At 41.8% G+C, this 22,215-nt stretch overlaps 1 protein-coding gene and 1 pseudogene across 1 annotated transcript; one reads left to right on the forward strand and one right to left on the reverse strand.

The window, feature by feature from the left end:
• Positions 1–329: 329 nt before the first annotated feature.
• On the reverse strand, positions 330–15,976 carry Strap (serine/threonine kinase receptor associated protein). The gene is made up of 10 exons (XM_028781032.1): positions 15,597–15,976; positions 14,623–14,758; positions 12,032–12,113; positions 11,650–11,722; positions 10,063–10,159; positions 9,349–9,486; positions 6,078–6,214; positions 3,420–3,569; positions 2,895–2,960; positions 330–1,727 (listed from the first exon to the last, which is right to left on the reverse strand). Exons 1-10 carry the CDS (start codon positions 15,706–15,708, stop codon positions 1,666–1,668), a joined length of 1,053 nt encoding a protein of 350 aa, XP_028636865.1. The 5' UTR covers positions 15,709–15,976; the 3' UTR covers positions 330–1,665.
• A 5,267-nt stretch (positions 15,977–21,243) lies between these two features.
• LOC114632528 lies at positions 21,244–21,680 on the forward strand (annotated as a pseudogene).
• Positions 21,681–22,215: the final 535 nt, after the last annotated feature.

Here is a 22,215-nt window from a genome sequence, read left to right on the forward strand (position 1 = left end):
CATACATGAAGGGTCATCCAAGCCTTCTCACGTGAGCACCTGAATTTGAGGTAGCATCAGTCACTAAAGAAGCTGAGAAACCAGTTTAGCTGAAGAAAGACGAGTGCTGCAATGACCTCTAGCAGCTGAGGACAGAGGAAGTTTCTCTTGGTGACTGCAGACAGAATGCAGCTGTGCCAGCACCTGGACTTTATTCCAGTGAGACTCAGGACACTGTGATCTGTTAATAAGCATGCTGATTCAGGCTACAAACTTGCTGCAGCAAAAGGAAACCAATGGCACAAAAGAAGAAATGCCCTAAATTTATCAATTTCATGAATCCAAGCGACTTCTGTTACAAAAGATGCATTCAATTTTATTTAGGGTCAGACTCTCAGTCTAATCTTGATACATGAACAATACTGCTACAAAGCAGAGAAGCAAGCATGTTAAACATGGACACAGGGACACCACCGCCAGAGGCTCATCAATGTCTGTGACAGGCTTGGCTCTCCCAAGCACTGTCATAGTGCCGAATTCTGGTTGTGACAACCAGTTAAAACTTTTTTCTGATCAAAGTACTAAAGGTCACTCAAAAGATAAATTACAAGAAAGCAAATTAATACAAGCTGTTCATCTGCATTTCCAAATTACTAATTTAATCTCTTCATATTATAAAACAGTAAAGAAACTACAAATTTATTCAACTGATCCAATTTATTAAAGGTTGGCTTTTCAAATGACCCAAATTTAAATGTGATAAAGTCTGATACATCATGAATACTGCAAGTTAATGATTAACCAGGTTTCATAAAATTATGTGGCTATTGTACAACCAAGGAGATGTTTGACTACGTACAGTAGTTTTTCAGAACTTGGATTTCAACTTATTTACCTGCTCTTCCTAATTGCTTTTCTTTTGTAGTAACTACCATGCATATTTAAAGAAACTAGAAAAGCAACTCTATCCATCTGGAAGGATATAAAAGAACACCCAGCAAAAGACATGAAAATCTCAAGTTTAAATAATTAAATTTTAAAATTAGGAAATGTTTAGTTCAGACTCTGTAACCAACCTGTCTTTTGGTATTGCTGGCTGTGTATGATATAGAAAACTTTGAATATTTAGTTTTAATATTTGAATATTTAGTTTTAATATTCAAATTAGCAGAATTTCCCAAAGAAACAGAAAATTATTGTTTTAGAGGCATTTTATTTAGATAACTAAAAAATATTAGATGTTCAGAAGCAATCAGTGTACAATGAAAGAGATCAAACCAGCTACTTTATCATGTATTTCCTCTTCTTCACAACTAAGCAAAAAAAAAAAAAAAAGGCATTCTTTTTTAAGGGAAAAGTCAGAAAAATAGGCCAATATATTTTTCTTCTCCATAACATAAACAGCTACAAGAAATTTCGGTGTAAAATGGAAATTGTAAGCTGGCTTTTCACTCCAGACAGCAGGCTGTGCACTATGTGAACAAATCCTCCTGCCTGCACCGCATACACTCAGTTATTTTCACTCACAGGCAACACCGAGTAGTTGTTCGTGCACTGGAGCTAATTCATATGGCCCAGTATTTTCTGCCCTCTGTGCCACAGGCAGAGAGTAACTCTGAAGGCTGATGCTTGTCTCTGCTTGTTTAGTCCAGGAACTATCCGGTATCTGCGGCACATGTTTGATGCTCAGGCCTTAACTTCAGGAGTTGATGAATAGATGGAATCTGAATTCTCTGAAGCAATTTCTTCTGCATTGAAAAGACAAAACCATAGTCAATTTAATAAAGGGAAGAAGGAAATCTACATTTCTGCACAAGGAAGAAATGACATAAGGTCTTTTCAAAAATGCTGTGGTGAGGAGGAGAAAACAGACAGCTACTGAACACGGCATTATCCCAGGACTCAGGCCACCAAACACCCAAGCTCAGACATTTACTCCTTGTCTTCACACCTGTTTAGGCCCCATCCCTCTCCCTTCAGGATAAGCGTTGAATGATTCCAACTACCCAATCACCATTTAATTACATCATGCTTTTGTGGGTCCTGTCCTCTCCTTTAGTAATCAAATACTAGTATTTAAAGCCATGCAGTTCAAAACCATAACCATTAAACACTGCTTCTGAGGGGCAGTCTCTAACAGTATCAAAAGCAGGGGGTTAACCTCAGAGTCTCTGATTAACTCTTCCTTTCTTACTACCCAAGTTACAAGATGAGCACCACCCCATCTTCCAATCTAAGCACTACGCATCTAAGACAGTCCCCCTTCCTCTGTCTTGGCGTCTCCTAACCGAGAGTCTACTGTCCCTAGTCTAACTCTCTCTCCACACTATACTATATACCACAGCAGTTCCTACATTTCCATCTAGCCCTCCACATACATCAAAGGTTCTCATTCTCCTAGAACTCTCAAACTCTTAAGGTTCTAACAGTGCAAACCATGTGCTGGCTGGCCGGCCTTCTCTCGTCTCATTTTGCCCTTATTCCTCAGGGTGGACAGTGACATTCTTCATGCTGGTTCCCCTGATTCTCTTCTGCTGTCTGCTGAGCCCTCTTGTCCACCATTAACAGTGCATCCTCAGAACCTCACCAGGCACCCAGCCCATCCTGAGGTCTCCGCCCACATAAACGTTACTTGTACAGGAAGCGCTCTACTTCACTTCATGGCTCTAAAGCATCTAGGGAGCTTTGAAACCCGTCCCTGAGTGTATGCGAGGAGCCCATCAGCCACGCCCACACGCACAGGAGGGAGGCCTGCACTCTGGAGCTAACGCTTACCCACTCTCACTTAAGCTTCCTATAACCTATTTCAAATGTGGTCACACTTACTACATTTCTTTCGCCATGGACCAAAATGCTCATACACTGAATTTATACATACCCAGGACTCTTAGAAAAGTTAATTAATTTGTATTTACCCAGCTCTTCTTCTGCTGTTTCTGGAAATCCGATCTTTGGCTTTGCCAGCTCCCCACTGTCTTCCTCTGTGAAGAGAAAAGCAGAAGTGACTGACTATGGAGCGGGACAGGCTCCCACAACTCACACAGCACACTTAACAGTCACGGGGATTCTAAAGAGACATCTCAAAGTCACTTTTAGTACAACAGCCATTCTGGGATTATTAATAAGTATTTGGGTTTGTTTGTTTGTTTTTTAAACCAAAACCAGGTATTCAATGGTAAGGATCAAGTAATACTATAAACAACTGGACAGACACTTATGAATTCTTCATCCTGCCTTTTCTAACAAGCTTTATTTTTATTGTTGTATGCATGCTCTTGAAGCCACTGGGCCATCTCCCTGGCTCCTCTGTACTAACTTTTGAGTTCAGGTCATTCATCACACAAAGGACATTGCTCAGTTAGAATCATGACTAATAATAATCATAATTATTATAATAATCATAATATCATAATTTGATAACTTTCAAGAGGCGTCCTTACCAGGAAGCACACATTTCCACAGCCCATAGGTCTTTCCTACCACAGTTTGCCACAATCTCAATGTTCCATCTTCAGAACCACTGGCATAGAGTTCACCATCAGGACTGAATCTCACACAGTGAATGGGACCAAAGTGACCTTTGTAGGATTCTGAAAACAGTGGAGAGCAGAGTTATCAGATCTAGATAAACGGATAGCTACTAGGGTAAATACTGATGCACTAAAAACACGCTGTCTAGACTGCTGGGGAGATCACCCCTATCACTGCCCTAGAACTAGCCCTTTCCATCCAGTCTGTCAGAGGCAGACTTGTCCACTTTCACTAATCCGTGCAGATCTTAAGAGAGACCCGAAAGAATGGGATGGACTACCCTGATGCTGTGGACAACATGGCTGCAGCTTCCGTGCAGGACTTTTATACGTGAATGTAACAAAGAAAGCAATGATCCAAGAAAGGTTTGAGTCCAGAAAAACATGATCAGAAAACATGTAAATAAAGACCAATAAGCACAGCACATACTAAGCATTAACAGAGCAGCCCTTTCCCGGAGTTTGCTCAGGACCGACCGATTTAAACACAATTGCCTGGCACATACTATAGGTTATATCTGGGCAAGCACAAACGATATCCAGATTCAGGGCACTGAAGTCAGCACTCAGCATATCTCTATGCTCTGACATCCAACAAGAATAAGCATGTCTTGTAAATTGAATGTAAATGTTTAACACCAGAGGAACAAAATCAAGTCTAAGAACAATCCAGGGAACAAAATGTAACTGAGGGAAAAGGCCCTTTGCCTTGTTTCCTGCAGCCTTTCTCATGCTTCCCTAAGGTATTATTCACTATGCATCACTCTTTGACCATGTCCCAACACAGACTGTCTTTCAAAAACAGAAAATGAGGTTTCATATCCCACTGCGAATTGAGAAGCTGTCAAGACAGACTAAATTCTACAGACTAGAGCTCAAGTATGTGAACTCCATCCCAGTTTCTGTCCTGCTTTTAGAGGAACTTAGAGGAACCAGTTCCGCCCATGTCTACAGAGAACCACCAGATGGAGCTCTTTTACAGACTCTATCCCTGATTCCCTAACCAGACTATCCAGGCTTCCTAATTCCACCACAATGCTGAGACACAGGCTCAATGTTGCCCTTACATTTTAATGAGGAACATGTACATCAGAAGGTTTTTCTACTGTAGGAAGACTCTTACTTACAGATCTCCCATAGATAATCTTACGCCTCATCCGCTTATCCTCCCTCTCTGACTAGCCAGAGAATCAAAGGGTCTGAAGAGAGGGACTAGGATGGAATACTTGTCTACCATACACAAACCTCCTGGGTCAGCCCTCACCCACAACTCCAAGTTCCACGAACAGATAGAGACTGAGACGACAACAGCTGCATCCAAAATCCAACACCTACCCATCTCTCTCCTCTGAACACACAGCCGGGGTCGGCAATGCTGCACCTGCTCCACCCCGCCCAGCCACACCCAGACTGAAACATTCTACAACTGACAACCCCAGTCCACCAGTTTTTCCCAAGAAACAAAACAAAGCTGCTTCCTGTTATTTGTGTATAAATCCAGTTAGGTTAGTTTTTTGAGTAGAAAACCAGCATACTTAGATGCAGGTAAGAAAACAAAGTACCAGTTTATAGACAGAAAAAGAGATTTTCAAACTCAAAGCAAAACAGAGTTGAACTTGTTAAGAAAGCATAAAAGTCTGGCACTTTGACCTATCTAGCATATACTATCACACACAACATAAAGTTAGGATGTGTTTGCTTCAAATTAATCATACATCAGCCATTCTACTACTTAAGAACTATGAAACTTATGGAAATAGCAAAATTCTAAAAAATAAACTAATAAGATATTATATATATATCAATGTATAACTATTTTAATATTTTACATATTACTATATTTTTTTAGTTTTACAAATTAATTTTAAGTATAAAATATAGATTAAAATAAAAATTATATATAGTAAATAATGTTATATATTATAACCTTATGTATACTTTTTCTAAACCCTCGATAAACCAGTGATCCCCGACCATTCTCAAGACTCTTGGGAATTCCCTGAAGAAAGAAGGCCAGGTGGAACAGGATTTTGTACCCATTCTCTCCTTAGAAAGAACAAAATATCCTTGCATATGTTTCATATTTGATTTTGAAATACAAATATTCCATCCCAATAAAGCATCAAAACTCAGTAAACTACAGAATATCAGTGTAAAGATAAAACTCAATTAAGAGGAAATGAATTCAGTATATTTTGTCTGAGGGTCTATATTTCTATCCAAAATGGATAAAACAGCTTTGGTTTTGAATGTATGAGTTTTGAGTTTTAGTTAGCTTGAAAACTTTCTCTCAGCACATCGTAAGTTAATACCTAAGGCACTCATAATATTTTGACAGTAAATTATTTAAGGCAGTGGTTCTCAACCTTCCTAATGCTATAACCCATTGACACGGTTGTGGTGGTGTAGTCACCTCCACCAACCATAAAATTATTTTTGCTACTACTTCGTAACTGTCATTTTGCTACTGTTATGAATCACAGTGTAAATGTCTGTGCTTTCCGACAGTCTTTCAGGGCTGACACGCACAGGGGGAGGGACTGCTGGTTAAGGGAGAGAAGGGCTCACCTAACTCCTCTCCACTGTTATAGTCGTACTTATACAGTTTAAAGTCTTCTCCACCCGCAACAAGAAACTCCTTCTCAGGATGAAGAGATGCAGAATTGATGGTCGCAGGAGCTTCAAAGGATTTAATTGGCTCCAGACTACAAAGGAAAAAACCACAAAAACATAAATGTCTACAAAAATTTTAACACTGTGTAAGTAACTATCTAGCCACATTAAAATTATTCCGGAATTCTGAAATCCAACGTACAATAAATATAGACTCAGTTAAGTGTAAATGGATTAAAAAAAAAAGCTAACGAGAAAAAAGTTCCAAAGATTGTTACATCCAAGTAGACTTCATCTCAGGAAGACATTTAGCAGTGGGAACTCCATATTCTGAGCAGGAGACACTTTCTGGACAAGAGTGTCTTGGTTGATATACCAAATTAGGGACCTTTGATTGTTTTTGAGACAGAATCGGTATGGAGTCCAGAAGGCCTTCACCTCAAGAGCTTCCTCACCCTAGCTGTTCACTGGGGTCAGGTTTACAGATATGCTGGAACACGGACCAGGAATGAGTTCTGTGAGAATTCTGCATGCTTGTGAGAATTCTCCAAGAAAACTAGAGTCTCATGACTTCAGTTTCTTTAAACCATGGAACTGTTCTTGGAATGTGTTTTGTACTCCTCCCAGGTGCAGTGGATAGGAATGCCGTTACCTCAGACTACTCATTATTGCTTGCTGTTATTCAACTACATGTTTAAACTATCCCCGTGACTGTACAGTTTGAACTCAAAGAGAACTTTACTCAGATGACCTTTCTTTATCCTAAGACTATACATACTGTCTGGTGCTCTGAATAAAGTCGGCGACTGCGTGAGACTTTAGTCGGCCTCCTTAGTCAGCTCCATTCTCCCAAGTCCCACCCACTTAGAGCAGTGACAATGCCAGATTAGTTTATTTTTCTTTTGAAAAAATTCACTATTTTTTCTACAAATATGGATTATTTTAGTAAATACAAAAGGGTCACACAGGCCAAGCAGTGGCACACATCTGCATACCAGTACTCAAGAGACTAAGGAAAGAGAACCCAGCCAGAGATACATGATAAAGGGCACCATTTAAGCCCTGCTTTTTAAAAAAATAAATAAATAAAAAATCAAAAGTTGAGGACACAGGCATCTGCCTAGCATATAAAAGCCCAGGATCAAGGCTCAACACTGAAAAAGGTGAATAAAAACACAAAGCTAAAGTGACATTTTACAGTAGGAATTACTGTAATACAAAGGGATGTTAAATGTTTTCTCAATTGTTCCGGGTTCACGGCTTGGGTTCAGGCTCCCATTATCACCAGCTGTTTGTAACTAGAGGGTGAAGGTTTGAATGAGGATGAAGCCTGCAGTCTTTTGCTTGGTCCCCAGTTAACAAACTATTTTGAAAAGGTTTAGGATGTTTGAACGATTAGGATGTATCTCGGGGGTGGACTGAGGTTTCAAGAACCCATGGCAGATCCAGTCTGGTTAGCGCTGTCCATCTCCTGCTTCTGGATCAGACAGAAGCTCTCAGCTACTGTTCTGATGCCACACCTGCCTGCCTCCTGCTATGATGGCCATGGACTTATGCTCTGAAAATGTAAGCAAGCTCCCAATTAAATGCTTCCTTTTATAAGTTGCCCTGGCCATGGTGTCTCTTCACAGCAATAACTGAGATTAAGTAATTGCATTATAATAAAGCTGTATTTATCAATGCACAACTAACCCCCCAAAAAAGAAAAAAAAATCACCTATAGTTTCCTTACCAGCCTTTTTTCAGTTCAATCCTAAAACTACTTCAACATAGACCATCAACCAACACGTACCACATATAAATAGTCAGGCATGATGGCATATAGCTTTAATCTCACCTAGCACTCAGGAGGCAGAGACAGGTAAATCTGAGTTCAAGGCCAGCCTGGTCTACACAGAGAGTTTCACGACAGCCAAGGATACACAGAAAAACCCTGTCTTTGAAAAAAACCAAACACACAAAGACTCTAAAGTTAGCTGTGCTGTATCTAGCATTACAGACTAGGCCCCGGTTTTTCAAATATTCAAAAGGCTGGTTGCTACTAAATAAGATCTGAGGCAGCAGTCTATAGCAGGAACACATGGTCCAGAAATGAGCAGTTATGGTTGTACAATCTCACAGTCTGGATAAAAGTATCCCACAATAACGTTCCCTGTGTTTATATGAGCTCCCTACATGTTCTAGAACTCCCATGTCACTGTTTTTGTCTCCTATGTTCAATGAAGCTGAACACAAATATTCTCCAAGACCGTATCGTAAGACTGCTGTCAGAGGGGAATGTGGTCTAATCTTGACAGAAACCCTCTAAGCACCACAGCTAAGAACTGTACAGTCAGTTCTACAGCTGAACTTAACACTGTACTTACAGGATTCCAGTACTGAGAACAAAGATGTACCACAATATCAGCTACAGTGCTCAGGAAACTGAAACGTAAGCTCTTACAGTTTAATGCACTACAACCAATAAAAATATTTTAAGGGTGTCTTAATGGATAAAATCATCTTTAATTTAAAAACCAAGATTATCTGTACCATACTCTTAATAATTAAAAGGAAAAACCAAAGTGTGCACATGCATGCATACATGAACAGTGAGTGGGCTTGCGTTACTTCCTTCACTGCCTTTACTTCCCAGGGAAGCAAACCCAGGTTCTCAATCCATGGGAGACAAGCACTCTCACTGAGCTGTAGCCCCAGGCCTTGTCTCTCTAAACTTTTAATTAGAAAACAGAAAACAATTTTCACAGTGATTTCTACATAGTAAGAAATATACAACATCATGCCAATGGCTCCTTTGATAAAAAAACAGACTACAAAATGTGCTAATAAAATCCTAGGGTGCTGAAATTTGGCTAGTACCTGATTATAGTGTGCTCAACCTAGGAGAGCATTATAAAGGCATGGGAACACTTCCTTCTGTCTAGTTACACAGTACAAGGAAGGATCTGCCTTAAAAGAATCATGTAACATTTTGGTACAAGCCTTCCAAGTTTTTTCCAGATTGTTTTATGTGTATGTGTACGTGTCTGAGCATGTACACGTAGAGCCTGTGGAGACACTGATACCAAGGCTGGAGTTACAGGTGACCGTGAGCTACCTGATGGTGCTGAGAACGGACCTTCTCCACAAGAGGCACGCCAGCTGAGCCAGCTCTCCAGCCCCTTAATTTTATAATTCCCTCTCTTTACCACCAAAATAAATGAAGAAATGTCTTGGATGGACATACCTTACTGCACTATGAAAAGCAATAGATCGTCCATAAGTAATAACCAAGATCTCTCCCTCAGGAATATATTCCATGCTGCTAACAGACATATTAAAATTTAGAGATTTCACTTCTGTCATTGTGGCATGATCCCAGAGCCTGCAAATAAATGAACAAATGAATGAGTGCATAAGCAAATTATTTATTCAGTAGCCAGAAAAAAGCTTCTTTTATCTATACAGAAATCCATGAGGAAATGATCACAATTGTAATTTAACTGTAATTGTAATTTTCATTACAAATTAAAGGGAATTGTGAGTTTCAATGAAATATAAAAACCTGTTAGACTGTGGGTGAAATTAACTTTATATTTTCCCAATGCCTTAACAACACGATGTTATAAAACACCTAGTTCTGGCCTATCTAATCTGAACTGTTGTTTTGGTTTATTTCATAGCTATGCATCTTTTCACAAACTATACCAGTTCTTAACAAAGGCACCATGAATCCCCTCAGCCTGTCCATAACTACACTGGGCACAGCTATATAGCAGCAGCTTTAATGACTTTCTGAATTCTACTCCATGTGATGACAATAACAGTAACTCCACATCATTGTGACTTATATTGACTTAAACTTGGTTACACATTTTCCTACATGATTATTGAAAGTATTTATAAACCACAAGGTAAAATACTTTTCAAACTTTCAGTTAATGAAGAGAAATGAACTTACCGAACAGTTTTATCATCAGCTGACAGGATCTGTTTATCTTCACTGCACCACAGAGCCTTTTTAATACCAGAAGTGTGACCACTAATTTCCTTAGGTTCTTTAGAAGAAACAATTTAAAATGAATAATAAATATTTGGCTTTCTAAACTGAGCAATACAAAAACAATTGAAAGTTACAACACTGTAATTGTATATGCTTAGTGCAGGGAATGGCACTATTAGAAGGTGTGACCCTGTTGGAGTAGGTGTGTCACTGTGGGTGTGGGCTTTAAGACCCTCATCCTAGCTGCCTGAAGTCAGTATTCTCTGAGAGGCCTTCAGATGATGCAGACCTCTCAGCTCCTCCTGCACCATGCCTGCCTGGATGTTGTCATGTTCCAGCCTTGATGACGATGGACTGAACCTCTGAACCTGTAAGCCAGCCCCAATTAAATGTTGTCCTTATAAAACCTGCCTTGGTTATGGTGTCTGTTCACAGCAGTAATACCCTCACTAAGACAAACATACTACTAATGGATAAAAACATGAGCCCAGGAACAAATTTAATACTCATTAAATTTAACTCTAGGACTTTTGTCAAAGTCACTGTTGGTAATAACTACTGGTAGCAAACAAAGAGACCCACACTCATGCACACATGTATACAACAGGAAAGTAGAGGAAACAAAGGGAAATTTTAAAGCAGCATAAGCAATTCTCATGAAGGAAATTTCATTTCTTTATCTTTAAAGTGGGGCAACAGAAGTTGTTACATACAGTCTACGGGGATCAAGTAGAAACATTCAGCTGAGTGACTAATACTGCCTTACAAACAGTCAAAGCTCCATCAATTGCTATCCCTTCTAACTGCTGATCCACTGGAAAAACCACCTTCAAAGCACAGCTGTGAGAGATGTGCGAAGATGAAAACATCCAGCCAAACCCTCAACTATACCTTTCCGTGTCAGACAAGTTCAACATCACTTTGATGCATCAGCATAAATCTACCAAAAAAGTAAGCAGAGAGAAAAATGCCCAGCAGATAATGTAGTCAGTAGTGATAATTACAAATGCCTTTCCAAATAGAATACAACTCTATACAGAGTAACTGCTTAATCACAACGTACTTCTTAAAATGTATTATCAGTTTGTAATTCACAAATAATCCTGTCTTCACCTACAGAATGTTTCTTTTGAACAACCAATACAGCTAAACAGTTGAGAGCCCTCACCAGGCACACCACTGGCTCGGCATCCGCTCCTCCAGGGGCCACACCAACCACTACTCTAAATCTAGCAACACTGCTCTAGTATCTTTACAGAACCTAGCACCATGAAATGAAAAACCAATACCATGGTGATGTTTTACACTGTCGGAAGGCTATGAGCTCTGCAGTAAAATAAGCCAATATTAAGTGAAATCTGCAGAGAATAAGAAAAGGCCTGACAGGATATATTTAGACAAAAGTAAAGATTTTAACAATGAAGGAGAATAGGTAATGGATGCTTCTTTCTGATTGTTTTAACTTTCAAATGTTCAGAGTTCTTTAGTCCTTTAAAGAACTAAAGGGAAAAGGAAGACCACACGTGATGGGTAAGGTGCACTCACCTGCTTCAGGTTTGTTCAAGTCATATATGCGCAGCAGTTTATCCTGTCCCCCAGTTAACAGGTAATTGCTATCCTGAAAACAAAAAAGAAAAATGTTAGATTAACCACTTTAACAGTTAATTAAATATAATTACCAATGCAGACACAACTGTAGTAAACTATAGATCGTGAACTTCCTAGAGAATTGCCAAGCTCAAGTTTCCCTTGGCTATACTGCAGCACAGAACTGCCTGCTGTTCTGCTGCTGCCCCTCCTTCCCTCCCTGTAGCACAGGAATTACCCCGTAAGACTTCTTTGATCTCAAACGAAATTCAGGGCCTTTGTTTGTGCGATGCAAGCAGTGTGCCACTACATCCCTACCCCAAATTCCATTTTCTCACACCTGTGTGAAATCCACAGTCTTGACAATGTGCTTATGAGCCAAGGTCATCAATTCATCTCCTGAGACAGCATCCCACACTTTGCTAAATGTAAACATAAATAAATATTATGTAACATTAATACAAAATTAAATAATGGTAAGTTTGATCAATACAAAATAATCATATGCATAATATTTATAAGTATATTATGCCTTTCCTATAGTGCTATTTATTAGGATACTTAATTTATCAAAAGTCTAAAAGACAATTCTGCCATAGGACTTTTTAACTCTTAATTTTCTTTGGCACTGAAAAAGAATAATTCATGCAAGATTCACAAGTTAACCTTGCCTAGCTTTTATCTTAGAGCTGTAATTTTTTTTAACCAAATCTGCAAAATATTTTAACCAATTCAATTCACCAAGTCATCCTTTTATCTAGCCACAGGCCAGAGCAAAAATATAAAGAACTTCTCCAAATTTAACAACTTTAAAATTTTACAATGTTAGACCTTGATACAGATCATATAAAGCTTAAATCAAGATGTAGAAGGTTAGGTGCAATGGGCATAATCCCTACACTTTACAATGCTGAGGCAGGAGTCTGAGCTTAGGTTAGCCTTAATTACACAGTAAAAATTTGCTCAAATACAGACATAAGTAGAAATAAAATGAAAGCAAACCAGCCATCTCCCCACTCCAAGTACATAAGGCTCTGAGTGTGCACACACAACTTATCATACAAAAAGTCCGAGATTCCAAATAGAAGCGAGGTAGAAAGGAGCAATGCGAAGCATCCTGCATGAGCAGGATAAGTAACATTTACAGATCTAAGAAACGGGAGCAGGTGATACAACTCCTAATTGCATACTTGGAGGTATGTATACGTATATGTATATGTATATGTATATGTATATGTATATGTATATGTATATGTATGTGTAAAAGCACACTTGAGAGAAATAAAGTCACCTTATTTCTCTTATAACCACTCCAGTCTCTTCTAGTCTAGTTTAACCCTCTGCCCCAACCTCCTCTTATTTCTGATTCCAGCCACCCCAGATTCTAACTATGACCCATCCCTCACAGACAGGCCGTGCATTTTCTTCAGCTCCACAAGTCTGTGTCCTCAAAGTTCTTTGCAAACTCATTTCAAATGCTAATCTCTACTCAATTCTCTTTCTTCAATAATTATGTTCTTTATTTCTGTTTTTGTTCTGTTTCATTTCCTTTTGGCAGGATCTCTCTATGTAGTCCTGGCTTGGAGCTGATCTCTACCTTGAGATCTTCCTGCCTCTACCTCCCAAGTGCTTAAAGGGATTAAAGAGGCAGGTGCCACTCATCCAACAACCATTTGTTTTTAATTTGCTCAAATCAAATACTGCAACACATTTACAACTGCTCCAAAGTGTGGAATTCCTTTAAACAAGCAAGCACTAGGCCATCTCCCTCTGCAGGCTCTGGTCTACCATCTCATACAACAGCCCTCACACTGCCTGTGGGGTGCTTTTCTAGGCACACAAGCCTGACAACTATAATCAGATCTCTCAATCCACACCCCCAAAATTGTCTTCTGACCCCGCCCTACCATGATGTGCACATGCACAAGAGTAAATAAAAGTTACCTTCATCGATTTAAAAACAAGCGTGACTAAAAGCACAGGTTAGTAACAATACATCAAAAATTATATAAAATATGGCACATGCCTCAAAAGAGCAAAGAGACTCAGTTTGATAATATATACAAAATCCAAAGTAAAAACAGGTAAAGTGTATTATGGCAACGGTTTAGTCCATCTCAGACAGTATCAAAAGAAAAAGTGAACTGATCTGAGGTGACTTACTCATTACTACAGTAGTTGGAAGACTGTGTGTGACTGTGTGTGCACGTGCATGTGCATGTGTGTATTCGAAGACTCAAGTCTGGCCAATGTGATCCAGACCCTCCTCCTGGCTGCCTGCCAAAGACAGTCTCCTGGCTGCTTTCTGACCAATATATATAGAACTCTTCCAGCACCATGTCTGCCTGGATGCCGGCATGCTTCCCACCATGATGATAATGAACTGAACCTCTGAAACTGTAAGTCAGCCCCAATTAAATCTGTAAGAGTTACCTTTACCTAGGTCATTCTGTCCCTTCACAATAATGAAACCTAACTAAGACAATGAGGATCTAAGGAAAACCAAGAATCTTTCAGACAATGATCTTTAAAACCACAGGAAATAAAAAGTAAGCTTGAGGCCTGGTTTTAAATGTATCTAGAGCCAGTTAATAAAACTGAGTGAAAAAGTATCTGGAGACATCAGTATATAGCACTAAATTTACAAAAATATCTGTAAAGGACATCAGCAATATCCATTATCCAAGCTGCATATCACCAAGACTTCTGGTCTCAATGAGAGGGTCAGTCATTGAAACATCTCAAGCCTGGGAACTTAGTGAAGACAGGATGCTCAGAGAACCAGGACAGAATCTTGGTGAGATCAAACACCATGTATTCTCTATAGCACCACCTGAGTCAGAACTTTATGCCTAACTGTGAAATTGGAGAATCTGAAATGTCACCACAGAATTCAAACAGAAAAAAGTTAGCCATTTTTGTTACACTTACGCCGTGAAGTCTGCAGCTGCAGTTGCAGCTTTGGTGGCATCCTTATTCAATGTTGCACCCCAAACAGCACCTTTATGACCCAAAAATGTTCCAATCCAGTCTCCTGTATCTCCCTGGCGGAGCATAGGTTTGCCATCTAGAAAATAGTTTAAGACATGTGTGATTTAGAAGCATGCAACATAGTATGAAAGCCTGAGCAAAAAACTGGAAAACTGTTGTTCTTTCTGGTCCCACCTACTCCCATTAAGCACTGTGTGTCTGGTCCCAGTGACTGGACAAAAGAATTGTGGTCACTCTTCCTGGGACGCAAAAACAATCCTGGGACAAAATAAGAGGCCTCCCTCACCTTTGCAAACTCAGATTACAAAACAACTGTAAAGAGCTGGCAAATGCTCTTCCACGGGACCTGATTCTGATTCCCAGCACCCACACCGGGGCTGACAACCGCCTGTAACTCCAGCTCTGGACAATCTGACGCCTTCTTTTAACCTCTTTGGGCACCCCTTCACACATGTACAAGCATGAAAACAGACACTACACAGGCACACCTGAATAACGACATTTTTAAAACCGTAAGGCTGGATGCCACTGACGTGTGTCAAAACGATCCAGGCAGACGTTTTAACCTTGCATCATATAAACCTAACGTACATTTTCATCTCAAAAAAAAAAAAATGAGGCTCACACCACAAAGGCTGATACAATAAGACGAATTAGAAGACCTAAAAGGCACTCCACTCGGCCTGGCCTAATTTCTCCTTCCCGTAAATCCTTGGGAAACACACTGTCGTTTGTGTGTGTAGAAAGGCGCAGTGCTGGGGAGCACTAAAAACGGTGGTGAGGAGAAACACAATAAAGCCTGGCCAGGGGCGAGGAGAAGCCGCGGTTCCAGCAGCGCAGTCATGTTAACTGGCAGCTACGACCCACCCACCCCTCGGCACCCGGGAGCCGCGGCCGTCGCGGGCTCAGCTCACCTTTGCAAGCGCTGATCAGAAAGTAGCCGTAAGGCGTGATGCCGCTGAAGGCCAAATCCACCACGGGCCGCGTGTGGCCCGAGCAAGTGAGCGGCGTCTGCCTCATGGCCATGGCGGCGGCGAGCGCGGTGACGCGGAGCGGGGACCGAGGGTCGCGGTCGTCCTCCTCTGCCGCGGCGCCTCTGGCAGCTTAAGGGCCCCCGCACTCACGCCGAGGCCGGGTCGGGAGTCCCCGCGACCGGCGGCCGCCAAGGGAGGGACAGGGAGGGAGGGAGGAGGGAAGGGGAGCGCCGGAGAACCGGCCCGCCGCCACTCACCGTCCACACCGGTAGCGGCAGGAAGTGACGGCGTACCGACGCGTCGCGTCAGCCGGAAGTGACGGACGGCGGGAAGGCGGGAGCTCCCAGAAGCTCGGCGAGAAACAGAGTGCGCAGGCGTGAGCCCAGAGTCCCGTGCTGCTGACGTCACGCGGGCTGCGTCCTATTTGGAGCCGCTAAGTCCGTCCGTTGTAGGGTCTGTCGTAGAGTGGGAACTCTCTTAATTGCTGTTCTCTCTGGATGCTCAGGGTCCAAAAGCTCTTCCCTCTCGCGTCCACGAGCACCCACAAGGCCCGGAGCAACCATACACCGAAGTGTGGAGTCAGGACAGCGTGAGGAACCCGGAATCGCATGTGTTGTCAGGCTTGGCGTCTAGGCTTGGCTGTGCCCTCTTGCCAGCCCACCCTCACTCTTTCCTTTATTCACGTATATATAACTCAGGTGTTACTATGTCTTTTCTTTTTTTTTCACTAATTTGAATGTACTCTGGCGGGGAGGGGCGTGCCTCTTGCCTCTTACCTTTTCGAAATAGAGAATTGAAATCAGGAGATAGAAGAGTTGAAGCAGACGTTTATTTGGCAAAGTGAAGCGTGTACACCAAAGAGATTGGAGTGGGATGCCCCGAAGGAAGGTTTGGGAGCAGCCCATGGGGTGTTCAGTGTTGTGGATTTTAAAGACATTTTAAATACATGGTGGATAACATCCTCGTGGGTAAGGTGACCCATTTCTCTTTGCAGATCATAGAGGACCAGCTCTCTCTCTTTCTGGTTATTTTATCCCTCCCATTGATCTCTATACAAGGCTTTAAACAGGTGGTCGGAAGGACAAAACCACCGTGTAAACATCATTTTAATGAAGTAAGGTCTCTTGAGCATACAGGCCTTTTGGGGGAGGGGGGTAAGTAGGGAAGTGCCCTGTGGTCTTAGGAACAAACCAACTGCACAAAGGGACATCTGACCCTGGGTGGGGAGTGATGCAAAGATACAGCCACACTTTCCCATAATTACCTCACATCTAACTGCCTACCCAGTAGCGACTCTTCTCGCTACACACCACCACCACAGCTCACAGACAGTAAGGAGTTCCTTAATAGAACGGTCATGCTAACAACATTTATACCATAGTGACAAATAAGTGACTGGTGTTCAGCGGATGGCCAGCAAATGCTTATTTGCTCCTGGGAAAATGTTCGTTTAGTGCTCAGCAGGGATCTATGAGAATGTAGCTGATAATGGGCCCTTGCGATGGCTCTAACAGCTATTATTGCAGCTGGCGAGAGACCCCAGTCTACTGAGCTAAAGTTCTTGCCATGTAAGCATGAGGACCCGAGTTTGATACCCAGAACCTACATTTTAAATAAAAAAATAAAAATAAAAAATAAAAAAGCTATGTATCGGTGTGGTGCAGGCTTAGAATCCAGCACTAAAAGATCCCAATTCCCAGAGCTTACTGGCCAGCCAGCATAACAATGAGTTCCAAGTAAGAGTGAAAGACTTATTTCCAAACAAGGTTGATGCATCTGGACCAGCAAGCTGTTCTTTAATGACAGGCACCTAAGAGGAGGGGCCAGGAGACCAGAAATAAAGAAGACAGGAAAGTTGGGGTCAGACGGATTTGCATAATGCTATGTCTTGGGTTAAGCTAGTTTATTAAGAAGTACAGCATCTTATACACTTTGCAGGAAGTGAAACAGAGAAAGCTATCATACAGTGGGACAAAATCAGCAGGAGCCTAATCAAGCAGTGTTGTGCAAGAGGAACACAGAACACTCCATGCGTGCCACAGACCAAGCACACACTAGCCTGGGACTGACACTCCAGTCTCTTCAGAAGGAAAAGTCAGGTTCTCACAAACTGAAATCTTAACGCTTTGGAGGCCCTGGTCCCAGACTGGACTTTGCTAAGTCTGCCCCCCAGCAAAGACATGGAATTGGTATTCCCTTTCTCCTTTCGTGGGGCCTCTGAGACAGCCTTGTGTCAGCCTGGATCCCAACAGTGAGTGGCTCCTGAGGAGCAGTACCTAAGATTGACTTCTGCATACTGCGCATGCACACACTACTTTTAAAGTGCATATCAAGCATAGGTTGGCATCCCAATAGACATTGTAGAAGTGGCACACAGAATCAGTCATCTCTACATGAAGAGATCTATTGATGACAGAGATGTTCCATGGATCAATGTGGAAAGAAATTCCACAAATAGGCTATCTGAAAATAAATGAAGGTGGATGCCTACCTTATTACGAGATGATATATGAAGTATTCACACACCATGGTTATTAATTTGGGATTTTATTATGATCATTGTTAATCATGCCTTTGGGATTTAGGAGTCATCTGTTAGGGCTTCTTAAAAGCCCCTGTTTTGTTCTACATTTTAATTTTTCTTGATATACAGTCATTGTACACAGTTACAGAATAGAGTGGTATTTTGATTGCAGATCAAATCAAGGTGATAAGCATAGCCATTGCCTCTAAGGCAGGGCCTCTAGTGTCTCCTGGGGGTTTCTTGTGACTGAAGGCTCTGTCTGCAGGTGATAGTATGGGGAAGTAGGAGAAATGAAGGGGCAGGCCTAATAAGTCTTTGAAATAGAACAGGGGAGTGTAAGATATCCCCCCCCCCATACCTTTGATATCTTGTATCGAAGTATAAGCTCCTCCACACATTTGTTCTGTGATGGCTAAATTTAAAAAAAACAAAGATAAAGCCTGTGTGTGCGTGCTCACAGCATGCAGGGTCTTTCCCTGTGTGTGCGTGCTCACAGCATGGGAGGGTCCTTCCTATTCATGTGTGGCATATGACATGGAATTTAGGTCAAACCACAGGAATATCTTCCCCAGGACCTGGTCATATGATGCTGTCTCACCCAATTAGTGATTATGCCACCATAGACATCCAGTCTGCCCACACTCAAAAGTACAGGCAGATAGTACAGAGCATCTGTGCTTGGGGCAGGACACTTAAGGGGTACCTTAGCGTTCGTTCTACCTATAGTAATGATTGCGTATCAGGGATAGTTTAGGATATGCTTGGAGAGGACCAGAATTCAGATCCCAGCATTCACACCAGCCTGCTCACAACTATAACTCCAGATCCAGGGGTTCAGATACCCTCTTCTGGACTCTGGGAAGCTGGACTTATGTGCACATACTCACACACAGACACAAGCACATGATTAAAAAGAAACCGCAGGGAATGGTAGCTCATACCTGCCATCCCAGCACTCAGGAGGCAGAGGCAGGTGGAGCTCTGTTTGAGGCCAGCCTGCTCTACTTAGTGAATTCCAGGACAACCAGGGACACAGAGTAAGACCCTATGAAAAAGAAAACCTTTTTTAAATGTTAAAAGTTATAAATTATTATGACAGATTTTACATGTATGTGATACAATTAAAATCATTGCAGTAAACTCACAGACCAGGTACACTGAGGAGGGGGTAGGGGAGTCAGCAATTAATCACTCAGCAGACTTTTCTCTGTGGGACTAAAACAATTCTCTGGGGTTGGCAACAAGTCTCCGGGGCTGGTGAAAGGAACACACACACAGACACACACAGACACACACAGACACACACACGCACACTTTGGGGATGAAGCAAGGTTCCAACAAGCTCCAACAACTTATTTTTTTTTTGTCCCACAGCTTATATATACCAGCAAAATCTTTCAAGCAATATAAATTACAATGTGATTACATCCTATTTTTCTTCCAGTGGATGATTACAATAAGTATACATTTAAAAAAGCCAGCATGTTCCCAATACAAATGTTTTATGTATTATAGGTGAAAAGTAAATTACTCCCAAGAACCCACATATATTCGTGTCTAAGCAACTTCTTATAGATTAGCAAAGTGTAAGCAAGCAAGGTATTTTTCTCAGCCAGTTCTTTTATGGCAGGCTGCAATTTGAAGTTACAAAGAGAATCAATTATGAATTATCTTTAAAAAGTAATCTTATTAAAAAATCTTAAAAGAATCACAGATGTAAACTTTTATATATAAAAAGCGGTCATTTGTACTTCAAATCCTCAGAGTGTGCATCTACATCTTAACAATTTTTATTAAATCATATCAGGAAGCAGAGGGCAAAAATGGGTACAAGAAATTAATCATCACCTTGATCAGCAGGCCAGCTTCAGCAAGAAAGGCTCATACTATTTTGGCTGCCAGTGTTCTTGTTCCTGACCCCCAAAAATTCATCACCCAATTATCAAGAATGTGCCTTTCTGAACTTTGAATTGTCGCCCCAGATTTTCTAAGTCAAGGCCACTAGCAAAAGCATCTTAGCAAAACTCTAGTAACCGTCTTTATCTCTAAATTCTCAGGATGGTGGTTGGATCATTGATCTGCTCCAGCAGCAATGCTTGAAAAAACATCGATCACTATTGTTGTAGGTGCCAATGACACTGCCCAGTGAAGGGCTGGAAACCCCCTTAGAGTTTTCATTCAATTCATAGATTATGAGGGATGTGATGACCATGAAGACAACTAGCAGAGCGAAACTCCACCGCCCCAGGAAGTCCTCAGGAATCCTAAGAAGCTGTTCTGTTCCTCCTCTTGCACAAGCCCCCAACACACATCCCTGACACTGCTGTGTTTTCTTGATGATGTCTTTCTTTTGCCTCAGCAGGCGATATAACGACCCAGTCATCAGTAATCAACTATTCACTAAACCTCAGTGATTCTTCTAACTCCAGATCACCAATGCAGAAATGCCAGGAAGGAGCTCACTGTCTGTAGTGACATGTGGCTCGCTCTGTAGCCTGGGCTGGCAACTGGTTTGGAACAACATTCCGTGTGTTTTCTTTTCTCCCCATCTCGTTAGGCTTGTTTTGCACATATTTTTATAGCTTTACCTGGAAAATGAATAGACTTTTTATGGTGGCGGTGGGAAACAAGTTGCTTTCGTGGTAGGAAATTCCAAGTTACGTGCTGTCAAGCAGAGTGAGAGGCCTAATAAAGACACTTTCTAAACTCCGGTGGTTTATCATCTGATTTAAAAATATTTTGCATTTATTTGACACGCATTTGTGTAAATGTACAAAAATGTGGCAGTCAGAAGACAACTTGACAAGAAGAAGAAGAAGGAGAAGAAAAAGAGGAAGAGGAAGAAAAGAAGAAGAAGAAGAATCATCATCATCATCATCATGAAAAGCCGGGCGGTGGTGGTGTACACCTTTAATTCCAGCACCAGCACTTGGGAGGCAGAGGCAGGTGGATTTCTAAGTTGGAGGCCAGCCTGGTCTACAGAGTAAGTTCCAGGACAGCCAAGGCTATACAGAGAAACCCTGTCTAGAAAAACCAAAAAAGCTTTTCCAGGCACCCGCCGAGATGGCTGAAGTGGAACAGAAGAAGAAGCGTACCTTCCGCAAGTTCACCTATCATGGCGTGGACCTCAACCAGCTGCTGGACATGTCCTATGAGCAGCTGATGCAGTTGTACAGTGCCCACCAGAGAAGGCGCCTAAACCGCGGCCTGCCGCGGAAGCAGCACTCCCTGCTCAAGCGCTTGAGAAAGGCCAAGAAGGAGGCACCGCCCATGGAGAAGCCTGAGGTGGTGAAGACCCACCTGAGGGACATGATCATTCTGCCTGAGATGGTCGGCAGCATGGTGGGCGTGTACAACGGCAAGACCTTCAACCAGGTGGAGATTAAACCAGAGATGATCGGACACTACCTGGGCGAGTTCTCCATCACCTACAAGCCTGTGAAGCATGGCCGCCCGGTATTGGTGCCACCCACTCCTCCTGGTTCATCCCCCTCAAGTAGATGAGGCCAATAAAGACTGGTGTTTTTGATCCAAAAAAAAAAAAAAAAAAACCAAAAAGCAAACAGAAGACAACTTGAGGGAGTCAGTTCTCTTCTTCAACCGTGCAGAAAAAGCAGACTCAGCTCAGAGACTTGATTGCAGGTGCCCTTACCGAATGAGCCGTATTGCCAGCCCTTTCTAGATTTTCAAATTTTGGGACATGGTCTCATATGTATGAGGACGAACTCCAACGTGCTGTAATGAGGATAATCTTGAACTTCAGATCCTCTGCCTCTCCCTGTCAGGTGCAGAAGTCACAGGTGCCTGGAGACCAAGCCCTGAGCTTCATCCATGCCAGGAAAACTCTGAACACATCCCAGCCCCCTTTCCTTTGTGTTTGTTCAGTTTTATTTAGATTTTAAGTCATGAGATGTTTGAGTAACTGAGGCTGGCCTTACTCCCACTTGATCCTCCAGCTTCCATCTCCAAAGTCGGTGGACTGTTTTTGATGAAAAGAACGGCTCTTGGTTTTTGTTTTGGTTTTTAATGGATGTA

This window comes from Grammomys surdaster, unplaced genomic scaffold (genome assembly GCF_004785775.1).
Source record: "Grammomys surdaster isolate TR1022 unplaced genomic scaffold, NIH_TR_1.0 373, whole genome shotgun sequence".
Classification (NCBI taxonomy): Eukaryota; Metazoa; Chordata; class Mammalia; order Rodentia; family Muridae; genus Grammomys; species Grammomys surdaster.